We start from the raw sequence: 25,084 nt of genomic DNA, 5'->3' as shown, positions 1-25,084 counted from the left end.
CCGATACCCTCCCTCTCTCGATATCGCATGATCTCGCGTCTATTTCATTGATCTGCTTTATCGATTTCCCCCCGTTTATTGCGCCTGTGACTCTTAAAAATCTGTCTTTGGACCTCCAGATCAAATGATCGCGTCTCCTAGATGACCTTCCCTCCCCCTCACCCTTCCGCCCAATCGTCGATTGCTTCTGGCACCGATAAATCTTCTTCGACCAGGACCGATATTGGTGCCTGGGGTCGGTCCGTGTCGCAGTCCGGCGCACGTCGTGGGTTGACTCCACTCGCGACTAACATCTCCTCCGCCGCTCCCCCCACGGCTTCCCGGGGCTTGGACGCAGGCCTTGGGGTTTCAACACCATCTTCGTTCTCTGCCGTGTTGAGTTCTGCTAGGGGTCTCTCCGGTGGAAGTCCCAAACCCACATCTTCGCCGTTCACATCATTGCAATCTGGCTCGCAACAGCACGCAACAACCCTCTCGTCTCCCAAGTTCCGAGCTCACACCCCTTCCATAGGGTCCCAGTTGGCCTCTGCTACAGGCTCCGCCCCGGGTGGAGGAGGTACTGGGGGAGGTGGTGGTGGGCCGGGATCTTCTAGAGGTGTCTTCTCGCCGCTCTCGTCCGGAACAACCGTGAATTCTCCTACAGGCTTCGCTTCTGACAAGCCGGGTTCTACAGCCGCACACTCGAGCCAATCGTCGCTCACCAAAATCTCCATTGCCCAGGTATTCCTGTTGCTGGATTCTATCACAGAGAAGGAAGGAAAGGAAAAGTGGGAAACAAAGGCTGCCCAGATACATAAGGTTGGTGATGCTGCCATATATCTCATTCTGTTCGATTCTAATAAACGCAGCTCGTGACATCTAACGGGATGGAGGTCTTTTCCAAATACTTTCGCCGCCTCCTCACAGGAAATGCGCCACAAATCTTCCCGGGCGTCAACAAGTCCGTTGAGAATGCAGGCAACTACCCTCTCCTTGTCCAAGAGCTGCAGAAAGTGTCTTCGGACATGGAACAGTCTCAGAAAATCGCTGAGACAGTAGATACCTCTGAAGGAGATATCTTCCGCGACTTCGACCTCTCCACTTTCCTGGATCATTTCCGACTCGACCCAGTTGTCAAGGTTGCACTCGCCTTGGCCTTTAAACTGACTAGCAAGTCGGATCTTCGTGCTAAAGGTATGTTTGCTTCTTTCCACCTCTGAATTAACTCTAACCATCCCCGCTAGCCGACGCCATCCTCTCGAATTCGATTGGCCCTTTCTTGCAGAGCTTGGCGGGTCCCAACGATGTGACTAAGGATTATTCCAACTCTTTCCTCGGCATGACGATTGAACGTTTCATCTTATACCCTCCCCGCAATTTCACCGACGATGTCAAGGCGAAGCTTGTTTACGCGGCCAATCTGCGATACCAAAAACTTGGCGTGGATATGCCATTCGAAGTTTCCTCCGCCCTACAGATGTTCAACTTTGTCAACCCTCAATACGTCCTTGTGCGACAGCTTCACGCCAAGGGACCTCGTGCCACTGCAAATGTCGAGACAATAACTGAACTGCTTAATGCAGATCCTAAGAACTGGTGCGAAGAACATCTAGCAAGCGCCCTTCTCTTCATGATCTTGTCGCAATACTGGGAACAATTCTCGCTAGAGACATTCTTAAGTGCATACACCGACAAGCCTATCAATTGGCCCCTGGTGTTCCGCCATTTTGATCGCGAGGGCCTCCGAGTGGATCCAAAGCAATTTACCAAATTGTACAGCGTGCTTTTGTCAGTCGACGACTCGTCTTTGGATGTTCAAAAGCTTTGGGGTGGAGACTGGGAACACCGTGACACGCAGATGTCATTCCTGACAGCTTTTGTGGCCGCTCGGATCGACCCGTCACATATCACTAACCTTCGCGCAACCTTCCCCACTGACTTCTTTGAAGACGCCCCTGATATCGTCAAATTGCAAGGCGAGCGTGCGGCGAAGTCACCCCTTCGGTCCATGGACGCTATGAAGGCAATTTTCGACCTCGCCTTGTACTCCCAGTCTTCGTGGGCTGCCACAGAAAGCCAGCTCCTCATAAAAGCGGTTGTTCAATTTGATCTGCCAGTCTTCCTTTGTTCCGCTCTTGCTATTCCGCAGCCGTGGTCCAGTGTCCAGCAAAGCTTTGTACTACGCACATTCATCGTTTTCATTTCGAAGCAAGAAGATGGGTATCAGCTCGCTCTCCACGGTGCCTGGCGACAGGATCGACAGTGGGTATCAGAACAGCTTTTCACCACTTTCACTCAGGATCCCACGTCCACCGCCGTGATCTATGAGCACGCCGCGGCATATGGATGGCTTGATTTCCTCCTTGGGTTCACCAACGGTCTTGCCCTTGATCTTGCCTGCTACTCCCACCGTAAGAGTCCCTTTGACCTTGAGCAGTGGGTTCGAAATGCCGCGCAGAAGGGTGCTATTGATATGGGTGGTCTCCTCTCCAAGTTCCTGCGCATCAAGGCCGAGGACGAATTGCACGTCCAACGGAAGGAGCAGTCTGCTCATCAAATGGTCAGCCTCGCAGTCAAAACTGTCTATACGCTTTTGTCTGTGTTGGAAGAATACGTCGGGGACCGAGAAAATCTCACACCTGTCCAGCGCATTTGCATTCAGACATACCCTCGCCTGATCAACTACGGCGAAGGATTCGATGATATCATCGACGCCAATGGCGAGAACGGCAACACATTGCCCGACTCTATCGACAAGCAAATGCAAGAGCTCTTTGGTAAAATGTATCACGAGGAACTTTCGCTCCGTGAGATGCTAGAGTTGATGCGCAAATACAAGTCTTCGCGCGACCCTATAGAACAAGATCTGTTTGCCTGCATGGTGCATGGTCTAGTTGACGAATATCATTGTTACCACGAGTACCCGCTCGAGGCTCTGACTAAGACTGCGGTCATGTTTGGTGGCATCATCAACTTCCGTCTTGTTGACGGCATCACGCTGAAGGTCGGCCTTGGTATGATCCTCGAGGCTGTCCGCGAACATGAACCTCACGACCCGATGTACAAGTTCGGCGTGGAAGCCATTGAGCAGTTGATCAACCGTCTTCCTGAATGGGCTGGTTTCTGCCACCTGCTCTTCCAGATTCCCTCTCTTCAAGGCACGCCCATCTATCAAAAGGCCGAGGAGGTTCTTCGTGAGCAGGGAAACCAGATTGGCGAAGCTGAGGCAGGACCCTTTGATGGTCTTGCTTCTGTGCCTCTGACTAATGGCAATTCTGTTGACTCCCCCATCGCTGATGGTTCTGTGCGCAAGTTCCGTTCCGTTCAACTCGACCCACCCCTTCGATCCGAACTCTATGAAGACCCAGACGAAGACATCCAGGACAAGATTCTATTCGTTCTCAACAACGTTTCTGAGCAGAACATTGACGAGAAACTTGAAGATCTGCAAGAAGTGTTACGGGACCAACACCATCAGTGGTTCGCTGCATACCTGGTGGAAGAACGTGCCAAGTTGCAGCCCAATTTCCAGCAGCTCTATCTCGACCTTCTTGGGCGCATTGGCGACAAGATCCTCTGGGCCGAGGTCCTGCGGGAGACCTATGTTAGTCTCGCTAAGTTGATTAACTCTGAAAACACCTTGAGCTCGTCTACCGATCGCGGTCACTTGAAGAACCTTGGTGCTTGGCTTGGTTCGCTGACTATTGCCAAAGACAAGCCCATCAAGCACAAGAACATCTACTTCAAGGGCCTTCTTCTAGAAGGCTATGACACCCAACGCCTCATGGTCACGATCCCCTTCACCTGCAAAGTTCTTGTGCAGGCTACCAAATCCACAGTCTTCAAGCCACCCAACCCCTGGCTGATGGATATCTTGGGCCTGTTGTTGGAACTTTATCATTTCGCCGAATTGAAGCTCAATCTCAAGTTCGAGATTGAAGTCCTCTGTAAAGATCTTGATCTCGACCACAAGACCATTGAACCTGCCGTCGTCATTCGCGATCGTGCTGCACACGCCGAGGAACCACTGCCCACTGTTAACGCCCCAGATGGCCTTGCTGAGCCATTCGAGGACTTGTCCCTCAACGCTATCAACCCATCCATCCGGAACGAGAGGTTATCTCCGGCGGCGATCATGTCAACACTGCCAAGCCTAGATAAGATACTTGTCCTGCCCTCATCGGCGAGCAGCATGGTCGATCCCGCCATTCTCAAACAGATTGTGCACACCGCAGTCGAGCGCGCCATTGCGGAGATCATTACTCCTGTTGTTGAGCGATCTGTCACCATTGCATCCATTTCAACTGTACAACTTGTCTCCAAGGACTTTGCCATGGAACCTGATGAAGAACGTGTGCGCCATGCTGCGGGCATCATGGTCCGACAACTTGCCGGCAGCCTGGCACTCGTCACGTGCAAAGAACCTCTGAAGGTTAGCATGACTAACTACATCCGCATGATTCAGCAAGACTACTCTGAGCAGCCTATGCCGGAGGGCTTGATTCTTATGTGTGTGAACGATAACCTCGATGCTGCCTGTGGTATTGTCGAGAAAGCTGCAGAGGAAAAGTCCTTGCCTGAGATCGAGAAGGTGATTGAGCCTCAATTGGAGGCCCGTCGTCGCCATCAGGCCAGTCGCTCCAACGACCCTTTCATTGATCCTTCAATGAACCGTTGGGGATTATTCATTCCGGAGCCCTACCGGCAAGCGCCTGGCGGTCTCAACAAGGAGCAACTCGCCATCTATGAAGAGTTTGCCCGTCAATCTCGAGGCCCGGCGCCATCCACTGATGCATCTGCCGGCCGTCAACTCCCCGACGTGCTTGGAGAATCCTACCCCGCTATTCCGAATCTTTCTACCCCGGCTGAGCAGCCTGCCATTCCTCACAGAACCCCCCAGGCGCAACCTGCTGTTTCTCAAATGCCTCCCGTTCAGACCAATGGGTTCCTCGATGCTCAAAGTCCTCGAGAAAGAGTGGAAAGCCTGGTCTCCGACCTTCAGCAGTCTGCTCGCAACGCCCCTGAAGAACACGTGAAGGATCTTGGGAGAGACAGTGCGGTACTTCAAGAATATAACCAGGCCTTGCGCAGCATCCTTGCCTCGACGAACGGAGAGGAGCTGGCTCGACTGACCTCTTTGAAGGTTTGCACCCTTTTGTATTCCCAGCCTCACGGATCCCTCGAGATTGAAGTTCTCGTGCACCTTCTCGCCAAACTCTGCGATATGTCGAGCCTCATTGCCCGGTACACGTGGGCACTGCTCTCCGAAGTTGACGATGAGCACATGTTCAATGTGCCAGTCACCGTTGCTCTCATTGATGCAGGCCTGCTGGATATCCGTCGGGTCGATACGAACCTGACCCGACTCATTATATCCAGGAATGTGCCCGCTTTGGAGTTGCTGGGTAACCTGATGGACCGCGTTCTTTTCAATGAAGAACCCTCGGCCCTTCGATCAGACTTCTCCGGCAGTCTAGATGCCATGAGCCAATGGCTTGCCGAAGATCCAAGCGTTGCTCCCGGTCTCGAGATCGTGCGAAAGCTGCGCGAGTGTGGTATCCCTGAGGTGGTCAACTCTCTCCTCAGTGATCAAGCCAGGTCCAAGCGAGACCAAATGGAGTACATCTTCAGCGAGTGGATTGGTATTTACAAAGCCCCCGGTGCGACTGACCGCACCTTCCACTCTTTCCTTCAGGATCTCCATAACCGCCAAGTGATGAACAACCAGGAGGATTCCGCACTATTTTTCCGTCTCAGCATCGACATTTCCGTCGCCATGTTTGAGCATGAATCTCAGAACCCCAACGGCGGCAGCCTTGACGAGGCGTTCCTTTACATCGATGCCCTTGCTAAGCTCGTGATTCTTCTCATCAGATTCCAGGGCGAGAGCACCGGTGCCGTCAAAGCCAATAAGGCTACGTATTTCAACTCCATTTTGTCTCTCTTGGTTCTAGTCCTCAACCACCACCAGGTCATGAGAGGAGAAGCTTTCAACCAGCGTGTATTCTTCCGCCTCTTCTCCAGCATTCTGTGCGAGTACTCCATGAACGGCCTCCAGCACACTGAGCAGCACCAGGGAATGATCTTTGCCTTGGCCAACAAATTCCTCTCATTCCAGCCCCGTTACGTCCCTGGGTTTGTTTATGGTTGGCTTTGCTTGGTCTCCCACCGGGTCTTCATGTCCGACATGCTTAACATGCCCGATCGTGCAGGATGGGCGCCTTACTGCGAAATCATGCAAGCGTTGCTGTCCTACATGGGCGAGCAACTCAAGGCTGCCAACATTACATACGTTGCTAAGGATCTATACAAGGGCGTTCTTCGTATCTTGTTGATTCTGCACCACGATTTCCCCGAATTCGTGGCTGAGAACCATTTCCAGTTCTGCAATGTGATCCCAGCTCATTGCGCTCAGCTCCGCAATCTGGTCCTCAGTGCATATCCATCATCGTTCCAGAAACTTCCAGATCCTTTCCGCGAAGGCTTGAAGGTCGAGCGTATCGAAGAGATGCGGGAAATCCCCAAGATTGCTGGTGATATCGTTGCTCCTTTGCAGGTTGCCAACATCAAGGAGGTCGTTGACGATGTGCTCCAGAATGAGAGCATCTCGGAGTCGGCTGTTCAGCAGCTTTGCGACGCCATTCTCACCCCAGATTCCAAGGACACTGGCCTCTTCTTTGTCCCCGTCGACGTTGATGTCGTCCTAGTTAACGCGCTTGTGCTGTATATTGGCCAACAAGCCGCAGTGCAGCATGCTTCCAAGGGCGACACCCGCAGTGCCTTTGAGAACTCGACCCACGCTGCTCTTCTGGAGAAGATTGCCCAAGTTCTGCGACCTGAGAGCCGCTACTACTTGCTTAGTGCAATGGCCAACCAGCTCCGCTACCCCAACAGCCACACCTACTTCTTCAGCTTCACGATTCTCCGTCTGTTTGGCGTGGACTACTCCGAGCAAGATGAATCGGATATCCGCCAGCAAATCATTCGTGTGTTGTTGGAGCGTCTGATTGTCCACCGCCCGCATCCGTGGGGTTTGATCATCACCCTGCAGGAGCTCCTCCAGAACCGGAGCTACTCATTCTTCCGCCTTCCCTTTATCCAGGCGGCACCCGAGGTAAACTTACCCCCAATCTTCTACAATCTTGCGATACTAACTCCTTCTCAGATCGGCCGTCTTTTCGACGCCCTTCTCCAACATATCCAACAACAGAGCCCTCGGCCCATCGCCTAGACTTCTCTCGGTTTCTCATCCTCATTCCCTCCTTCTATCTCTCCTCAAGTTCTTTTTCTGGTAACTCGGGCGGTACAGGAGTACTTGTTGCATGTAATTTTCACAGGGTTTTCTTCCGCAATTGCTCCTTTGCGTCTTTCTCGATTTTATCTTTTCAGTTTCATGTTACGGCAGGGGCTAGCCGTGGTGATGGCATGCATATTTACTTTTTTTCTCTTACGATTTTCGCATGACTTGAGGTTCCATGATATTTCTTTTCGCGTCTCATGCCGCCCGTGATCTGTAATGATAAGACTGTAAAATCTGGAGTTGACGGTGTCATAATTATCTACATGGGGCAATGCTAATTTACTATTCTCATGATCATTGTAGCTTCTTTTTGGGCCTTCCGTACGGCTATAGTGTACCTAATGAACGAACCACATCTTTGTCACAAACCATGTAGCACACTTGCCCCAAACCGAATACATTTTAAAGAGAATAGCCCTCATGGTCTCATTGATATGTACATATGTAGGCATACAACTATAAGATGTGCAAGAAGGGAGAGGAATTGGCATATGGTTGTAGGGCGAACCTGACCTCGGTGCAGATAACGGAGATAACAGGATAAGCTTCATGAGACCTCAACTTCCCCAGTTTGTTTCTGCCAACTATTCCCCTAAAATGGCGGACTCGGAATTTGGAGACGAGTCCGAATATGGTCCATCCTCTGTCAGGACAGTTATCATGGTGGGTATAATGATGCAAATTTCTCAGTTGTAACTAACGCAAGACAGGACGCGGTCCTCGCGCCGTTCCGCGTGCTGGTATCCAAGTCCGCCTTACGGCTATACCTGAACACGCTGCTGTTCATGGGCGCTGCAGCGCTGCTAATAGGTATCTCCGCAATTGCATATGGGGTCTTCTATTTAAAGTTCATTCCTACGGTCGGATTACAGCGTGAAGTCCATCTACAATTCGGGTATGATCACATTCCCCGCAACTAGACACTCAGCTTAACTAACTTGTGCACAGTAATGGCAATCCCTGGGGCACGGCGAACTTCGACTCAGAATTTGTGGCTCTCCAACCCTACGATGTATCCGTGACGCTCGAGCTTCCACGCACACCCTCAAATCTCGATACAGGCAACTTCATGCTTGACCTCACCCTCTTTTCCTCCCGGCCTGCATCGTCCCTCCTCCCCGGTCCGAATAATGCCCCCATCTCGCAGGCCCGCCGCCCTGCTATCATGACTTATGCTTCACCCCTGGTGGATGTTGCCCGGAGAGTGACGCGGATGCCGCTCTATGTTGTTGGCTGGCGCCGGGAGTCGGAGACGCTGGAGGTCCCGATGATGGAGCTGCTCGAGTTTTCAAAAGGGGCACGCAATTTACCGCAGAGTCTGCGGCTGGAGATTCAAAGTGACTCGAAGATGCAGGTTTATACAGCTACGGTGGAATTCCGTGCTAGGCTTACCGGGCTTAGGTAGGTCTTCTTAGAGATCGGGATGCTTTGAGATATGGCTAACAAATGGGTAGATGGCTGATGTATCGCTGGAAAATTACTTCTTTTGTTATTTTCAGCTCTTTATTCTGGTCTGTCTCTATGCTCTCTGCTAGCTTGACTTGGCTGGCGATGACTTGGGTTTTGGGGACTATGCCTAAGAAAGAAATCAAGGAGGAGCCCCTGGACTCTATTAAAGAAGAGTCTGAGGGCGAGGATACTTCTGATGAATCTTCTGAGGTCAAAAAGGAGGAACAGGAAGGGAGGTTGCTTTCTAGCTATCCAGCCCAGGGCGATGAAGCCGGCACAGGCTCTGGACTAGAAAGCGCAGAAGCTCGTGGAGTACAGAGACGGCGAAGTCATTTGACCACAACAGATTGAAGTGATTTAATTGGCTCAACAGGTATGATTGGTTGCTAGTTCGTATATGTTGTAATATCTTATGATACTATAGTGGAATGACATGTGGATCATTTGGGCCGATTGCGACAACGCAAAGCGGGGGGAACTTTCTTCCCCTCCATTCTTCATATCTCAACCAACTCCGCCCATAATGCATATCTTGGTAAGTAGATATAGTTCTTGCAACGTCAATTTGGAGACTCATCTCCGTCTAGGTCACCAACGATGACGGTCCTCCGTCAAACCAGTCATCGCCCTATGTCCATTCGCTCGTCCAATCGCTCCAGTCCGCCGGCCACACAGTCTCGGTTATTCTCCCGCACCAGCAGCGATCATGGATCGGTAAAGCGCACATCGTAGGCGCATCCGTCAAACCTACCTATTTCCGACCTGGCACGCTCCACCAAGAAGACGGGACAACACACCATCTACCCCGGGGCAGTGATGGTGAACCGGACGATGGCGAAGGTGACGAATGGATTCTGATCGACTCGACTCCCGCGAGCTGTGTCCAGATCGGTCTATATCACTACTTCAAGGAACGTGGCCCTATCGATGTCATTGTATCCGGTCCGAACTATGGTCGCAACACAACCGCACTGTTCGCATTGTCGAGTGGAACCATTGGCGCAGCGTTGGAAGGTGCATGCTGTGGTACGCGCTCAATTGCTCTATCGTATGCTTTCAGCTCTCGGAACCATGACCCTGTGATTATCGCCGAGGCATCGGGACATTCAGTCAAGGTGATTGAGCATCTTTGCGCGAACTGGGCAGACGGGGTGCACCTCTACAGCGTCAACGTTCCCCTCGAACCCGGCGTTAGTGAGAATAAGGTCCTATATACCGATATGCTGCAGAATACGTGGACATCTGGGAGTTGCTTCCAGGCTGTCGACCCCACCTCCGCAGACGACCCTGCCTTGCAAGAACAGCAGCTGCGCGACCAAGGCGAAGTGTCAGGAAAGAAGCCGGATCAGACTGTTGATAGCAGCGAGAAGTCATCCTACGGGCCCCGATTTCAACACAAGCATTTCAAGTGGGCGCCGAGCTTCCAGGACGTTTACCGAAGCGTGGAGGAAAGTGAGCCTGGCAATGATGGCTGGACCGTTAAGGAGCAAATGACTAGGTTTGTCCGATACCCATTCCTTTTTTGCTATGAATATTGACTGATTTTCACAGCGTCACACCTCTCAGGGCCAACTTCATGCCCGCGCCCGGTATTTCGGGGGAGATCAAGCTGTGAGTGAAGACTTTGACGCGATGGGGGCATGGTATGGAGGGTTCTATCCGAAATCTACATGTTGCGTGCACCTTAGATATCTGGCTTAGCTGTTAGATACCATGTCCCCTCCCCTTTGATTCGCTTTTTCACAAGTATTGGCGCCCTTTCTGATAGACGGAGAATTTGTAGATCGGCCAATCAGCCCTCGTTGTATTCCTTCGTCGACTGCGATGACTCCTACGTGCAAGAAATGGTTGAGCGGGCATTGACCCGTCGCCTGGGAAGCGCCTCCAAGCGTGTGTCTTCTATCTCCGAACTACCTGACTCTTCCGCACCACTCTTCCAGTACCGCGAGTATGAGCGCCTCGACTTCGAGCATATCATGTCCAGGCCCTCGACGTCTCTTTCAAGTGCATACATCATCCGCAAAGCTTTGATTCGCAAGCACTATCTCTCAAATACAGTGTCCAATTGGATTTCAAAGCACCCAGATAGCATTCTACGACACCACTTCAAGCCCGCCTTCGATTTCGAACTCGACTATGCTGAATTCCTCGACGATGCCCTGCTGGAAGCATACGAACTGAACGAAAGCCTAGCCAAGAACAAAGAGCGACCAGACTCCGAGAAGGAATGGTGGATCCTCAAGCCCGGCATGAGCGATCGAGGCCAAGGAATCCGCATCTTCAACAGCGAAGACCAGCTGCGCGAGATCTTTGAGGAGTGGGAAGAAGACTCAGACGATGAGAGTGGATCTGAGGCAAACGACGACGACGACGACGATGGCGACGACGCTGAAGCCAACGTCGGCGCCGCCCTGGACACAGGCATCGTCACCTCACAGCTGCGCCACTTCCTCGCACAGCCCTACATCGACCCTCCCCTTCTCCTCCCATCGTCCTCGAACCGCAAATTCCACATCCGCACCTACGTGCTCGCCTCAGGTTCACTCAAAGTCTACGTCTTCAAGGAGATGCTCGCACTCTTCGCTGCTAAGACTTACTGTGCCCCGCATGAAGAAGATGAAGTCGCTGATCTCGCGCGTCATCTGACCAACACCTGTTTCCAGGAAGGCGGCAGCTCGAACAAAGAGAGTGTGCGCCGCTTCTGGGACCTTGACCACCACGTCCCCGGTCTCAGTGCAGACTGGAAGGAGAAGATCTTTGAGCAGATCTGCGCGGTGACGGGTGAGGTGTTTGAAGCTGCGGCCCGGGGTATGATGGTTCATTTCCAGACTTTGCCTAATGCGTTTGAGTTGTTTGGTGTTGATTTCCTCGTTGATGCCAATGGGGATGTGTGGCTACTGGAGCTCAACGCTTACCCGGATTTCGCGCAGACTGGTGAGGATCTGAAGGAGGCCGTTGTTGGGCGCTTGTTTGAGGAGGTGGTTGATGTTGCTGTCAAGCCTTTCTTTGGTCTGGGTGATGGAGCTGGCACTGATGATATGAAACTGGTTGCTGATATTGATCTCGGAAGAAATGCTTAGAACTGGGGCTAGAATAGACGATAGATATACCACTTGTGATGTACAAGAATAAAAGTTTTGATTCGGAGTTTCATACAATTACGTCTCTTCATCGTAATTTTCTATGTACTCTCTCTTCCTAGTTACTATATTATACAATATTTGTCTGCTCAACTATCATTCTTCCAGAAAATACGCCCTTCAAACAAACGACGCGCTGTACGAAAGACCGTGGCAGAAGTCAAAGCTCCATCTACATCGAAATTGGCACCAACGAGCAGATTCCCACTGGCATGGCCAATAGTTATCCCAGAACTATCGACAGGATTCTCATCCACAACGCCAGCCACTGTACTCTGCGGCACACGAGCAGCAGCAGCAAGAGCCAGAGCGACAGTAATCGGGACCGCCTTATGCGGCTGTCCAACGGAAAGGGCACGAGCCAGAAGATCAACATCAGCAGACGTCTGTCTTTGCTCGATATCTCTGGAATCGGTAGTAGAAGGGGCAGCCACGATGCAGATCTTAGGCACACTACCAGGAACCTTCCTAGTCTCATCTGCAATACCCATTTTAACACCCGCCTGCCGACGAATGGAGTCCAAACGTTGCAGCAAATCTAGATGCGCAGTGATCTCATCAGGAGTCAAATTCCCACTCACAGCGAGATCAAGTGCCTGCACAAAGACACACGGGTTCCCGACGTCAATGCAAGTAGCCCTGGTTCCATCAAAGGTATCGGTCACATTGCCGGTAGGCAAGAGTTTCCCAGTGACCGAGCCTGCAGGATCGATAAAGTCGAGCTGGACGCGGGCCGCAGTACCCGCGACACCGTCTATAGCGAGGTCACCGCTCGCTGCGGCTTCGCCGTCGACAACGGGGAAGGACGAATGGATGATCTTGCCCGTGTTGGTGTTATGGATGCGTACCGAGGCTGAATCCTGGCTGGGATTCTGTAAGGGGAATAAGTGTGCGTCGACGGCGAAGGGCCCCACGGCGGAACTCATGTTCCCGCAATTACTAGAATAGTCAACATCGGTGTTCTTGATGCCGAGGGAGATGAAGGTGTAATCCACGTCGGCTTCGTCGTGAGTCGATGCGCCTACTACGCACACCTTCGAGAGGCTGGATATTCCACCCCCTAATCCGTCTAGTTGTCGGCCATGGGGATCTGGACTGCCGATTACATTGCGGAATATGGGGGCCCATTCTTTCTTGTTCGCGGGCAGGTCTTCCTGCTTGAAGAAGACTGCACGTGAGGTCCCGCCGCGGTAGTATGCTGCTGGCAGGGAGTGTTGCTTTTTGGTTTGGAGATATCGCTGGCTACCAGGTGTTGATTGGTTCAATTTTGATCGGGATGGTAGGCGGGATAATTGTTTGGACATGCTGGGTTTATACATAGTAACCGAGGCATTACTTAGGGAAGATTATATGGTCTAAATACCCCGGAGCCACTCCGACGGCGGTGTCGGATCGTTCCGTTGGTGCGGATGGGCGGACTGGAAGAGTATAGGATAGACCGTGCTTTATATTATTGCTTTATGGATTTGAGAGTGAATAATATAGGATATTTAGAATCTAAGGCAAAGGACGAAACCCCCGACCATTTCAATTTTCAGCCAAATCGCTGCTTCGCCAGAGCTTGCAAGAAGCTCATGGTCTCTTGTTCCTTTTGTCGATACGCCTGCGCACGTTCTTCTCGCTCCGCTGTACGCGCACGAAGAATCTCCTCTCTCCGGATCTCACGATCGTTCTTCTTACGCTGGTCTTTCTCCTTCTCCCGTTTCAAGGCAGAAAACTCATCGCCCCCGCCCATTAAATCTTCATCGCGAGCTGCCTCGGGCGAGCCACCGCGCTCTGCAAATGCACGGTTGCCCGAAGCAACTTCTCGCTTCTTCTCGAGTTGTCTCTCCCGTGTGCCTGGCTCAGCCCGCGGTGCTATCTCTTCTTCGAGATGGCGCATTGCGGACTTATGTGAACGAATTCCAGCGCGATACTGCTCGCGCGTTTCACCACGAGCAGCGATGGCATCTTCAATGGCAGATTCTGGACGGAGGTCAGTACTCTGGCTATATTTGGGGGAAAGTAAAAAATAGTACCTCTCTTAAGCTCGAGATCTTGCATGGTTGGAATTGCAGGGCCCGCCTGTGGACCGCCTCTCCCTGAGCCTGGTTGCGGCAGACTAGGCCCGTACTCATCTTCATCGTCGTCGTCGCCTACTGGCGGGTTCTGTGGGGCTTCACCAGTCGCTCTCTCGCCCTGTGTATAATCAGGTGATTCACGTCCATCTCTCGGGTGAGCTTCCAGTTCTTGTTCTGCATTCTTGCGTGCCTTATCGAGTGTAATGGGATCATACCATCCCTCGGCGAGCTCTCCACGGTTCCTGGTATGTCAGTAATTATCGCGTCAAGCGAAGAACATTTTCAGGCCTACCATTTTTGCGTAAAACTCTTCCATCGCCCTTTCACCTCATCTTCACTCAAATCTTCGATATATTTTCCTTTTTGGATATCCAAATACATGCCAAACATGGGCTCGTATACCTTCAGGTCGCGCCCTGAGAGCTCGCGCGCTTGGTAAGGGAGCACGACTGGTTTCGCTGGAGCATCTCTGTGTCGTCGCTCGTGGCGCACGCGGTCTTTGTCTTCGCTATGGCGGTGGTGTCGGTCTGATCTATGTCTGTCTGATCGGTGCGGAGAGCGCGAACGCGAGCTCTCTCGGGGCCGGTGGCGATGGGAATGGCTGTGGCGACTGCGGTGATGGCGGCTTGAGCTTTGCGCAGACGGAGAAGTAGCTCGGTGCGACGAGCGAGTTGGTGAAGGCATTTTGGCTGATTTCCTTTGTAGTTCAGAAGTTCAGAAGTTCTGGAAACTCTGGAGAAATTTGTCTTCTGGGGTGATGATAAGACAGGCCAGCTTATCGGTTCGGCCATCTGATTTCCAAGGTCATCCCCAGGTTTTCGATTCGAACGAATTCTTCACGACAATTTGTTAATTTAGATTCTAAACTTGTACAGAAATAAAGGATACTATGCTACGGAGTAATTAATTTATCCAAGGGAAAATCTTCATAGTAGTAAATACATCTAGGCGAAGAGGTATACAGCATTCAATAATTCAGCAAACCGAAATTAGCCTTAGCTAGGAGGAGCACTCTGCTCCAGGCTTGGGCTGGCAGTGGTTTCAGCAGGGGTGGCAGGTGCACTCGATTGCGAAGTGGCCTTGGACCGATTGGCCGCAGCCATTTGCCACGCCGGGATAGAGGCAGACCCAGACCGACCAAGTTGCGAGAGAGGGTTGAGGGTCTGGCTTGTGCTCGCTGGGGTAGCGGCTTGAGTTGGCTCCTGTTCAGCTGGAGTCACAGTAGCAGCCAAACTGTTGGCAGCGGCGAGGGGAGTGGAAGTGGCGGGGGTCTCTTCCGGTGCCGGGCGGGAGGGACTGGGGATGGAAGTAGATCCAACGGTCCTGCCAGCAAGAGGGGTAGCTCCGCTACCACCAAGTCGGTTGCCCAGCAAGGTCTTCAAGCTCTTAAGCTCGGTTCCGAGCTCCTTCAGTCTGTTCTCATTGCCTTCCCGGGCACCTTCAAGGGCTTTGGGAATGGCATCCTTCAACGACTTCACCTCGTCGCTAATGCGGCGAGTCTCATCATCTCTTCGGCGGGAAGAGTTCTTGAGATCAGCAACAAGGTTCTCCACCTCCTTAAGAGCCCCATCCAAGCGCTCGGTGCGTGCTTCCTCGGCGGTTTTCAATGCAGCGGTATCGGCCGATAATTGTTCAATCAGAGTAAATGCACGTGAAAACTGCTCATCGATGTGCTCTTTGTCTTGTTCCAGCTGGGGAGGCGTCGGTGGGGCGATCAAAGGTGCGATATAACGCTGGATGGATTGATCAGCGCCGTTAGTTTTGAGAGAATGGATCACTGGAGGGGATCACTGGATACCTTTGTGACGGTATACAACCCATAACCAACTCCACCCACTACTGTTGCCATAATAAACCAGTCACGCCAATCTCTCTTGGGTAATCTTTTCATGTGATTAGTCTCAAACGCCATGCGACGATCGATAGATAAACGTACTCAGGAGGTGGCTGCCATTGATTATAGGGGGGATAACCATATCCTTGAGGCGGCTGCGGTTGGCGGTAAGGAACTGGCTGTGAAGAGTAGCTAGGTGCTGGGGATGCTGAAGCTGTAGCTGCGGCTGCGGCAGACGGGTCTTCGCCCACTCGCGATAAGGCAATGTCCACTTCCTCTTGAGTCAAGTTCTTAGATTGAAGAAATGAGACTCTCTTTTCAATAGGTGAGGATGCAACTGATGGGTCCTGGAGGACTAGATAAAGTCAGCGATCATAACACATCAAGTCGTGTGCCTCGTAGTCCATACAGGTAATCTAGCAGACATGAGTTAGTAGTAGCTCCAAAAGCGGATGATATGAGACATTATGTCAATAGACAACTTACAGCTGAGGCAATCAGCTCCTCGCGTGGAGCCATTATGATTGATGTCGACTGCCAGGGAAGTGTAGGAGAGACGAATTAGGGAGAGAAGATGCGACGCTCACATCGGCAATCGCCATTTGGACCTCGGGAACTTGCGCCAACGCCAAGACTTTCCCCAGACCGGGAGTCTCGTGATTATCGGCAAAACTGTTTTTCCTTTTGATCTACACCGCCTACCTTATTTGAAAGTGGCACGCATTTGTTTACATCGCCGAGCTCAAATCCCGCCTCGTGCCTGCCAGACAACAGATCAAACCCCTCCTCTTGGATTTTGTGGTGCAGCCCACTTGGACCTTGAAGCTTTGTCTATACATAACCATATCCAAAATTCAGTGATCAAAAGAATCGCGTTGTCTATCGCCGCCTTCGCGGCTTGTTTATCACCATGTCGCAAGATACTGGGCTTTTCAGCATTAAGCGCCCCCGAGAAGTATAGTTCCCTCCTATCCAGCGCAAGGCCTGAGGCTAATTTGTACTGCGATCAAGACTCTCGGGAGCGTGCAGAATTTCTCCGCTATCCCCCAACCGCAGTCAGCACTGAAGCGCGCAAGCTCTATCGGATTCCAAAACCCCCAATTTAGCTCTCAGAACCACCGAACTTCCTTGATGGGCTCCACTGGTCGCCCGCAGCAGCCCAACTTTACGCGCATGTCAATTGGTGGACCATATGGCGCTGATGCGGGTCTTTCATCTGTTCGCCGATCAGTGTCAAGTAACATGTTCAACGGGGCCAGTACCAGCCGGCAGAGCTACGCACCAGGTTCTCTTTCTTCCAATTCTGCGCCTCCTCAAAACCCACAGCGCAGAAGCAGTGTATTTTCACGACCTTCAACGGGAGGAGGGCCGATGGGGCATCAATCGTTCTTCACCCAAGTTCCCAACGTGGCTGGTGTTCCCAGAGACCCGCGACCTCTCAGGGACCGATCGTTCCAGGCTCGAATCGGTCAGGAACTTTTAGAATATTTGACTATTCACGGGTTTGAGTTGGAAATGAAACATTCCTTGGGGCAGAACACTCTTCGCTCGCCGACCCAAAAAGATTTCAACTTTATCTTCCAGTGGCTCTATCACCGCATCGATCCAGGATACAAGTTCCAAAAAGCAATGGACTCCGAAGTACCACCAATCCTGAAACAGCTAAGATACCCGTACGAGAAGGGCATTACGAAGTCACAAATCGCAGCCGTTGGTGGCCAGAACTGGTCGACGTTCCTCGGAATGCTACATTGGTTGATGCAACTGGCACAAATGATGGACCGCTATCAGTCCGGCGAGTATGATGATGCCTGCGCAGAGGCAGGTGTCGATGTCACTGGTGATCGCATTATTTTTCGCTTCCTCACTCAAGCCTACCACGATTGGCTGCAAGGTGGTGAAGACGAGGATGATGACACCGCAGAGAAGCGATTAATTCCGCACGTTGAAAACATGTCGCGAGAATTCTCTCAAGGCAATGAGCGGTACGTGCAAGAAATGGAGGCACTAGAGGCGGAGAATCGAGCTCTTCGTGACCAAATCGAAGAAGTGGAGAAGAGTGCACCTGACATTGCTAAGCTGGATAAACACTTCCGCATCTTGGAGGATGACAAGAGGAAATTTGAGGATTATAACCAGAACGTCAAAGGTAAAATTGAAAAGTATGAGACTCGCATCAAATTCCTTGACGCGGAGATCCAAAAAACCGATACCGATCTCCAGGCGACTGAATCTGAGCGTTCGGATCTCCAGGCGAGTGTTGATCGCCAGGGCATCACTATCCAGGATATCGACCGCATGAACTCAGAGCGAGAACGTCTGCAGAAGAATCTTGAAGATACTGTGGCTCGTCTAGAAGAGGCCCATGCCCGTGTCATGGAGAAAGAAGCGGAAGCCAGCCAGAAACTCGAAGATCTGGAACAGATCGTGAAAGCTTACAATACTCTTGGCTACCAAACTAGCTTGATTCCCGCAGCTGCCGAGAATGCCAAGGGCCAAGATTATGAGCTTAGTCTGAATATTAATGAGAGCAATTTCTCCGCAAGCCAGATTGGCGGCCCTCCCAACCGAATTTCTCCCGAAGGAGACCGCCTATTGGCGGAACCTTTCACTGGCTACCACCCGGCACATTTGCTCAGTTTGGATCTACGGGGCTCTGTCCGGAACAGCCTGCAATCACTCCGGAAAGAGATCAATGAACGACGGAAGCGAGGGATTGATGACGACCTCGACCGTCGCAATCTACTCGACAACATCAAAGAGGCAATGGATGAGAAACGAGGCGAGGTCGAGGCCCTGGAGCATCGACGACGGGCAGCAGAAGAAGAGTTTGAACGAACAAAGGAAATTACGACTACTCAGAAGCTGGCCTCCGATGCCCAAATTGAAAAAATGGAGAAGGAACTAGCAAAGATGCGCGCTACGCTCAGTGACAGTGTACAATTGATGGAGCAGCGCGAAATGAACACCAATATCGAATATGAACAACTGACGCTTCGGGCAAATGCTCTCCGAGAGGAGTTGCACACTAACGTGGAAACAATGCTTAATGACGTGATTCGCTTCAAAGTACATGTTCAAAAAGGTCTTGAGGACTACGAGAGCTTTGTCGTCGACGAAGTGGAACAAGAGCTTGGAGGCGAAGAAGCTTTCGAAGAGGAGCTTTGAAGTTATTTTTGTCACGATTTGATGATTTGTTCAATTTAATTGTGTTGGTTTCATGTACAATACCCCCGGATCAGTTCAAGTTTTTGGCGAGAAGGACACGCAATGCACATAATGTTTTATTTTATAATCTAGTAAATTTAATCATGGCAGGATCAATAGCGTCATCTTATAGTACCTTTGCTTGAACAGCTTCACGGAATTAGGGCTAAGACCATGTAACATTCGTATGTATTCTTTAGACTGTGGCTGAGGAATGTGATAGGTTCGCAGTAACCATCAAATATTATTTGTGTAAGAAAGGAATCTGCGCCAGTACCGACGAGCAATTGGACAATCGTCGAACGACCCATCTCCATTGCCAATTGTACAACTCTTCCATAGGACAAGCTAGCAGGTATCGTCGAGTCTCGGCTTTTATACGCACCCTAAGCCCGGCGTGGGAAGCGGCCGCCTATATCGTGATATTCCACATTGGGATCAGCGCCATGTTCAATTAGCAATGGATGCCACTAGAGCTGCATTTCCTAATCCAGCAGTGTGGATGAGGGAAGGCGTAAGATCCTCCGCTTCCAAATGTTTATACATAAAGGACCCGTGGTCCTGAGAGGTCGGATGAAGTGTGAGAAGCCCATCCGACTCCTCAAAATCGCAGCTAACACCGTGTGCAAGAAGGGCATTAGCGGTAGTGGTGTCTTGTTGCACCACCGCAGGAGCAAGGGCTCTATCTAGTACAGGAGATTCAGTATGTCATCTGCACAGGAACCTCGACCATTTTCTGGTGTTTGTTTTTTACTGCCTTAGACAGGGCCGGTCCATTTTCTATGAAGGAGGAGTAGTTTGTGTCAGCGCGGTTGTCCATGAATAGATTGATGAGATTCTTTCGTACTCCATTGCCCATTCTAATTGTGAAACGGGTACCATATTCCGGGTGTCTACATCGTGGACTAACTATATAGGTAGGTGTGGCTAACTTTCCCAATCTCATTCGCGTATCATAAGCTTTGACCACAAAATGCATGGCATTCTTCGAAAGTGGCTGAGTAAATTAAGACTTTGAAAGATCAGAAATTATTGCTTATCGGGGGATTTAGACGATGTGACCTCCACAATATAGTCTGTTATAGAGTGTTCTATAAAAAGCTATAAGCATACAATTTGCCTTTGTGGATGTTTAATTACGCCACCTACATATTTACAGCAAAAGTTCTTATGACTTCTACAGTACTGTAGAGATTAACAGAAAAAAGTGGATATTTTCGGTCAATATTAATTTGACAGGTTAGATTCTAGAACAATATACTTTAAACAAAGTACTTTGTATACGATGTTATATGTCGTAGGTAAAATGTGCTGGACTTGGCATGGTATGCCGTCTTCAGGGCTCCACCAATCTCCATCTAGAACACACCTCCAATACAACAAGTGATCGACAGGAGCAATGTGTAAACGAGGTGGAGAACTGTCATTCGCCCGTTGTATCCCGGTTTTTCTTGTCTGAAACGACTTGTCCCGTACAATATACGGCGAGTCCGTGGACCATCTGTACCATAGTTGTTGGTTCCACTGCAATATGTCTTATTCCGGGTGATAGGGCTGTTTTCCATATCTATGAAGATCCCTCCTGCTTAAATATTTTGCCACGGGATGAGAATCAGCCCCCCTGCAGATCCAATTCCCTTCATGGAAGAAATGATGTTTCGGCGGGCTTTTGGCGGTCTTTTGACGGCTCGATCATTTGGACCCTCAATGATGAAACTCGATAGGTATATAACTAGCTAAAACTTCCTTTTCTTGGGTTTTTTCAACCAACAGTGCTGTGCACCTTCATTCTTTTCAAAAGCTTCAGATCATTCTTTACACTGCTACCTTTAGCATCCATTCATTTTCCACTTCCTCTTTCAACTGTTCAACAACTTAACAAGTCATCATGAAGTTTACTGCTACCTTTGGCGTTGCTGCGCTATTCATGGCCCCGTCAGCTGTGGCCTGGAAACTGCCTGTTAGTATATATACTACAAATTCTCAAATACATCTTATTCTTTGCTGACATTGTCTCTCAAGCATGCCGACAAGGCTGCTGCCGTTGCCACTCCTACTGAGCAGCTAACTCCTTCTGGCGGTTTCCCCTCCAGAACCCCATCTGGAACCCCATCTGGAACCCCATCTGGAACCCCAACTGGATTCCCAACTGGATGGCCCACTGGATGGCCTACTGGATGGCCTACTGGATGGCCTGTTGGCCACGGACATGGCCATGGAGGACCTGGCCATGGAGGACCTGGCCATGAAGGTCCTGGTCACGGAGGTCCCGGGCACGGAGGCCCTGGCTACGGGCCTGGCCACCAGGAACCTGGCCATGGAGGACACGGTCATGGATCCCAGTCCACCAGCGTCCCCAGCAGTACTCTCACCATCGCCCCCAGCAGCACTCCTACCAGCCTGCCTACTGGATACCCCCCGTCTACTGGTGTTCCCCCTGGATTCCCTGACGGCTTCTCCGGTCAGACCTCTAGTTCCTTCGAAATTATGCCTATCGCGACCGAGACTGCTGCCACTAGCGAGGGAAAGGGTCCATCTGTTGAGAAGGGAGAGTTCGCTCGTGTCCACGCCCGTCAGATGCTGTTTTAGATTCTGGGCCTTGCAGTTTCACTCGCTGTAACATGTGAGATAGATTAGTACTTGTTTTTTTTTTTTTTCGTGGCTGCTGGATCAGCTTAAAGAAGAGATGGTTGCTAATTTGGAGAATTTTCTCGAGTGTCATGTAGAGTAGAGTATCAATGAATATGTATACATATCATAAGAATGATACTATTAGAAAACTATAAGATATTCCACCTCCATAGAACCCCAGTAAATGGTCTTATATGTATGCGTCAGGAAACAGTATCTTTAACCTATCACATATAGCAAATTTCGTTTCTATTAGGATATTCCCTCCATTTTACGTTCTGACAAAAAAAAATTGAATTCAAGTTATCTACGTTATCAAATTCTTATTTCCCTAAGCGCAGCGAAGCAAACATTCAAGAAAATTAGACGCAATTTCCAGGTTACATACCTAATGGTAGCCCCTTTCGTAGTGGCGGGTTACCCGCAAGGTGCGTTTGATAACTTTGTGATATGCTTCACCTCATTTAAAGTCCTTTATAACGATGAACGGAGCGATTTTGACAAACATAATCTATAGATGGTATTATGCATTATTCCCCGATATTAAATAATTCACCCACGTGTAAAATACAAATCCAACCCTTCCAGAACGTAGAGCTAGTAATTCGAATATCCAATCTCCTCAAAAGACCACAACAAGTGTTCATTTTGATCTGGGTTTTCCACATTTTCCCCATTTGGAATCATCTCATAGACCCCCTTAATCTCCTTCAACCTCAAAGATCCCGACTTGAACCGGTCCATCAATGCAGTCACCTGTGCATCATGTGCTACGTTGACCCCCTTTCGATATCCCCGAATAGAAAGATATTCCAGACTATCAGGCAGAGAATCTACCAGCATAACACTGCTTCTTTTCGCATTATCCATTTCCACGCCCTGGGAGAAATAAATCAAAAGTCCGATTCCCAAACTCAATTCTTTTAGTGCCCCAAATTCTTTCAATGATGCGTTGCGGTCCCAAATAGATGTCAAGTATCGGTGCATCTTGAGCTCGTCCATATTCTCATCTAGCTCATCCTCTGCGTATAAGTCAAAGTCAAATTCACCAGGGCCCCCGACTGCATCCCAGTCGATGGGATAAGAGCCTCCCGGTTGTAGCTGACCAGGGTAAGTATAGGTTTGCATTTCGGTATCCATGTCGAGAACCTCTAGTGTTTGCTTGTGTGCAGATAACGCTTTGATAAAGGCTTTCGGGTTGAACAGGTGATATCCTTCGTCAAGGGCGTCGCCTCTTCCCCCAATAGTGTATTGGAGTTCTTTGATAATTTTGCTTGATGCCATGACGCACAGGAGATAACTCGAGGTTACCATCGAGTGATTTATGCGAATCTTGCTGATATTCGAACCGCGGTCTTCACAAATCGGTTTCCCATCATTCTCGTTTTCACCAAGCACATCGATGCCGAAGGACTCGATTGATGGTAGTTTGTTGAAAAGCTTGAGCCAAGCAATTAAATCCGTATCGTCGTAATAGAACCGCGAATCACTGTACCTCTGGGCTTCTCTGTTAACCAAATATACATCGCGCAGTTTCTGAAGATAGTGGCATCTATCAGGGCGAGAATTGGCATATCGGAAAACTTCAACGAGTGGGAATTCTTTCGCCCATGTTTCTCCTTCCTCAAGATCTCCGCGGCGATCGAAAGGCTGTGCCATAGCCATGGTCTCAAGATTTGGTGACATGGACACGAATATGGCGGCAATAGCTTGCGTGATAAACACGGGTGCAATATGATAGATACTATTTGAATATTAGATGTCTCTATAGGAAACCATCGGTGGAGGCCATGTCCAAGGGAACTTACCCAAGCCTGTGCCTCCCAGCGGTAGTGTAGTGGCCTAAGTTCTGGTTCAATTCTTTTTGCATGAGCATAGTGATAATAGACTCCTCTTTCTCATCCTTAAATCCCGCATTTTCTACCGCGCGTCTGAGAAGACGCATATCATCTGCGCCCAAATCCCGCTGATACGGTAATTCAGGGAAGACGTAGTCACCACCACCCTGATTGCGACTGATAGGTCTGTGCACATACTCAATCTTCTTCACAAAATGGCCAAGGCAAGGTCGCCTGACAATATTCATAAGCAGCTGAAATGTATACTCGAGGTTGTGTTGATCGGCATTGATCAAGATCTGTCGATATGTTTCCCGATCGGCCTTTTCGCACACCAAGTGGGGGCCAGGGTTTGAAACAGATGGATCGGCCGGGTGTCGATAGGAAGAGAATCGAGAGATACTCTGGAATGATACATTGGAGAACCTTTCATACACGGTTCGAGCGCGTACGAATTTGATGGAAGTGTCCAGCGCTGAGGGGCAAAAGGTGAAGAGCATTGCGACGATGCAAACGATTATGGAGAGGTCACTAAGCAAGGATTCTCATTGCCTGAGATGCGAGTTTTCTCAAGAGAGGAATTACTCCTTTCGCATGTTTAAGATCCCTTCAAGACCCACATGTTGAACTAGACCGGGGCGGGACTAGAGAGAAATGAATCGTTTAGACGAACGTCGAGATATATATCAAAAGTACCTCACAGAGGAACTTTGCGTTTCATATAACATCACTACCGGCTACCAATTCTACGGAGTTCATTGCTCACATATATACTTGAAGGGACCTAGGGACCTCAGGAGTACAGTTTTAGATTAACATTTTTGTAGGCTAGCGTAGATAGTACTACTGGTATTCCACAGTAGCTTCAGTTGATCAAACAAGAACCCAAAATGCTCTGACGATGTAGCAAAAATGGTCCAAGGCTACTGTAGAACAGTCTATTCTGGCCACTAGAGAAAACTTGGAATTTCATCACCGTCACGCGGGACCAATGCGACCAAACAGCTGTTGAGATTGCCTCGTGTTTCTGACTCTCCTTGGATACTAAATGTTTGTGGCTTGCTCGGCAGGTATACGGCAATAATGTGCCCGCTTGTATTAATAAAGGTTGCATCGAATTGTCGCCTTTTCTTCCTGTAATGTCATAGACAAAACCCACATTAAAATCGCTATGATAAAATTTCATTGCGCTTTGTGACATGAGCAAACAGTGTCAGATTTTGCGAGATATTTTCGATGCCAGTGTTTCCGTGGGACTATAACTAAATCATCTAGATCGTTTGCCAATTCATGGGTGAACGAATCATGGAAACTCATCTCTCTGAGCAGTCTGGTATACGTCCAAGATAAACTCGACCTACTTTTACAGCAACTCCCTTCGCGTTTCACTGAGATCATCTTTAACACCTCACGAAGAACTTCCAACGATCTTTACTCCCATATATCCATTGATTATAACTCACGATGACCTATATGAGATGGAATTATTGTGAGCCTTGAAACAGGCGGTATTACTGGGGTCATCGACTGGCTGAAGCAAAGGCATTGTTATTTAGGGTCTCTCTGGGAATTTTACAACATGCTTGGTATTATGAACTCAAGTGGTTAGCATTACTATGAAAATCCTTCTTAACTGGAAAGCCTAT

The 25,084-nt window shown here is 49.9% G+C and overlaps 8 protein-coding genes across 8 annotated transcripts; 4 read left to right on the top strand and 4 right to left on the bottom strand.

Annotated features, from left to right (window-relative positions):
• Positions 1-141: 141 nt before the first annotated feature.
• Positions 142-7,210, top strand: N7479_009103 (CCR4-NOT core subunit CDC39; the record flags this gene model as incomplete). Its single annotated transcript, XM_057256796.1, has 4 exons — positions 142-798; positions 849-1,173; positions 1,224-7,093; positions 7,145-7,210. The coding sequence occupies 4 exons, from the start codon at positions 142-144 to the stop codon at positions 7,208-7,210; spliced, it is 6,918 nt and encodes a 2,305-aa protein (XP_057104254.1).
• A 666-nt stretch (positions 7,211-7,876) lies between these two features.
• Positions 7,877-11,808, top strand: N7479_009102 (Survival protein SurE-like phosphatase/nucleotidase; the record flags this gene model as incomplete). Its single annotated transcript, XM_057256795.1, has 8 exons — positions 7,877-7,942; positions 7,990-8,174; positions 8,228-8,680; positions 8,734-9,040; positions 9,153-9,263; positions 9,316-10,226; positions 10,280-10,339; positions 10,512-11,808. The coding sequence occupies 8 exons, from the start codon at positions 7,877-7,879 to the stop codon at positions 11,806-11,808; spliced, it is 3,390 nt and encodes a 1,129-aa protein (XP_057104253.1).
• A 149-nt stretch (positions 11,809-11,957) lies between these two features.
• Positions 11,958-13,172, bottom strand: N7479_009101 (DUF453 domain protein; the record flags this gene model as incomplete). The annotated part of the gene is made up of 1 exon (XM_057256794.1): positions 11,958-13,172. One exon carries the CDS (start codon positions 13,170-13,172, stop codon positions 11,958-11,960), a length of 1,215 nt encoding a protein of 404 aa, XP_057104252.1.
• A 230-nt stretch (positions 13,173-13,402) lies between these two features.
• Positions 13,403-14,612, bottom strand: N7479_009100 (uncharacterized protein; the record flags this gene model as incomplete). Its single annotated transcript, XM_057256793.1, has 3 exons — positions 13,403-13,833; positions 13,887-14,170; positions 14,221-14,612. The coding sequence occupies 3 exons, from the start codon at positions 14,610-14,612 to the stop codon at positions 13,403-13,405; spliced, it is 1,107 nt and encodes a 368-aa protein (XP_057104251.1).
• Positions 14,613-14,923: 311 nt separating this feature from the next.
• Positions 14,924-16,281, bottom strand: pex14 (putative peroxisomal membrane anchor protein (Pex14); the record flags this gene model as incomplete). Its single annotated transcript, XM_057256792.1, has 4 exons — positions 14,924-15,661; positions 15,727-15,811; positions 15,865-16,117; positions 16,242-16,281. 4 exons carry the CDS (start codon positions 16,279-16,281, stop codon positions 14,924-14,926), a joined length of 1,116 nt encoding a protein of 371 aa, XP_057104250.1.
• A 391-nt stretch (positions 16,282-16,672) lies between these two features.
• On the top strand, positions 16,673-18,930 carry N7479_009098 (kinetochore-associated Ndc80 complex subunit NDC80; the record flags this gene model as incomplete). Its single annotated transcript, XM_057256791.1, has 2 exons — positions 16,673-16,717; positions 16,774-18,930. 2 exons carry the CDS (start codon positions 16,673-16,675, stop codon positions 18,928-18,930), a joined length of 2,202 nt encoding a protein of 733 aa, XP_057104249.1.
• Positions 18,931-20,857: 1,927 nt separating this feature from the next.
• Positions 20,858-21,558, top strand: N7479_009097 (uncharacterized protein; the record flags this gene model as incomplete). Its single annotated transcript, XM_057256790.1, has 2 exons — positions 20,858-20,929; positions 20,992-21,558. The coding sequence occupies 2 exons, from the start codon at positions 20,858-20,860 to the stop codon at positions 21,556-21,558; spliced, it is 639 nt and encodes a 212-aa protein (XP_057104248.1).
• Positions 21,559-22,197: 639 nt separating this feature from the next.
• Positions 22,198-23,938, bottom strand: N7479_009096 (uncharacterized protein; the record flags this gene model as incomplete). Its single annotated transcript, XM_057256789.1, has 2 exons — positions 22,198-23,344; positions 23,409-23,938. The coding sequence occupies 2 exons, from the start codon at positions 23,936-23,938 to the stop codon at positions 22,198-22,200; spliced, it is 1,677 nt and encodes a 558-aa protein (XP_057104247.1).
• Between the last annotated feature and the right edge of the window lie 1,146 nt (positions 23,939-25,084).

This window comes from Penicillium vulpinum (assembly GCF_028829585.1).
Source record: "Penicillium vulpinum strain IBT 29486 chromosome Unknown utg000004l_segment0_segment0, whole genome shotgun sequence".
In the NCBI taxonomy this organism is placed as follows: domain Eukaryota; kingdom Fungi; phylum Ascomycota; class Eurotiomycetes; order Eurotiales; family Aspergillaceae; genus Penicillium; species Penicillium vulpinum.
This window is presented reverse-complemented; position numbering and strand designations above follow the sequence as displayed.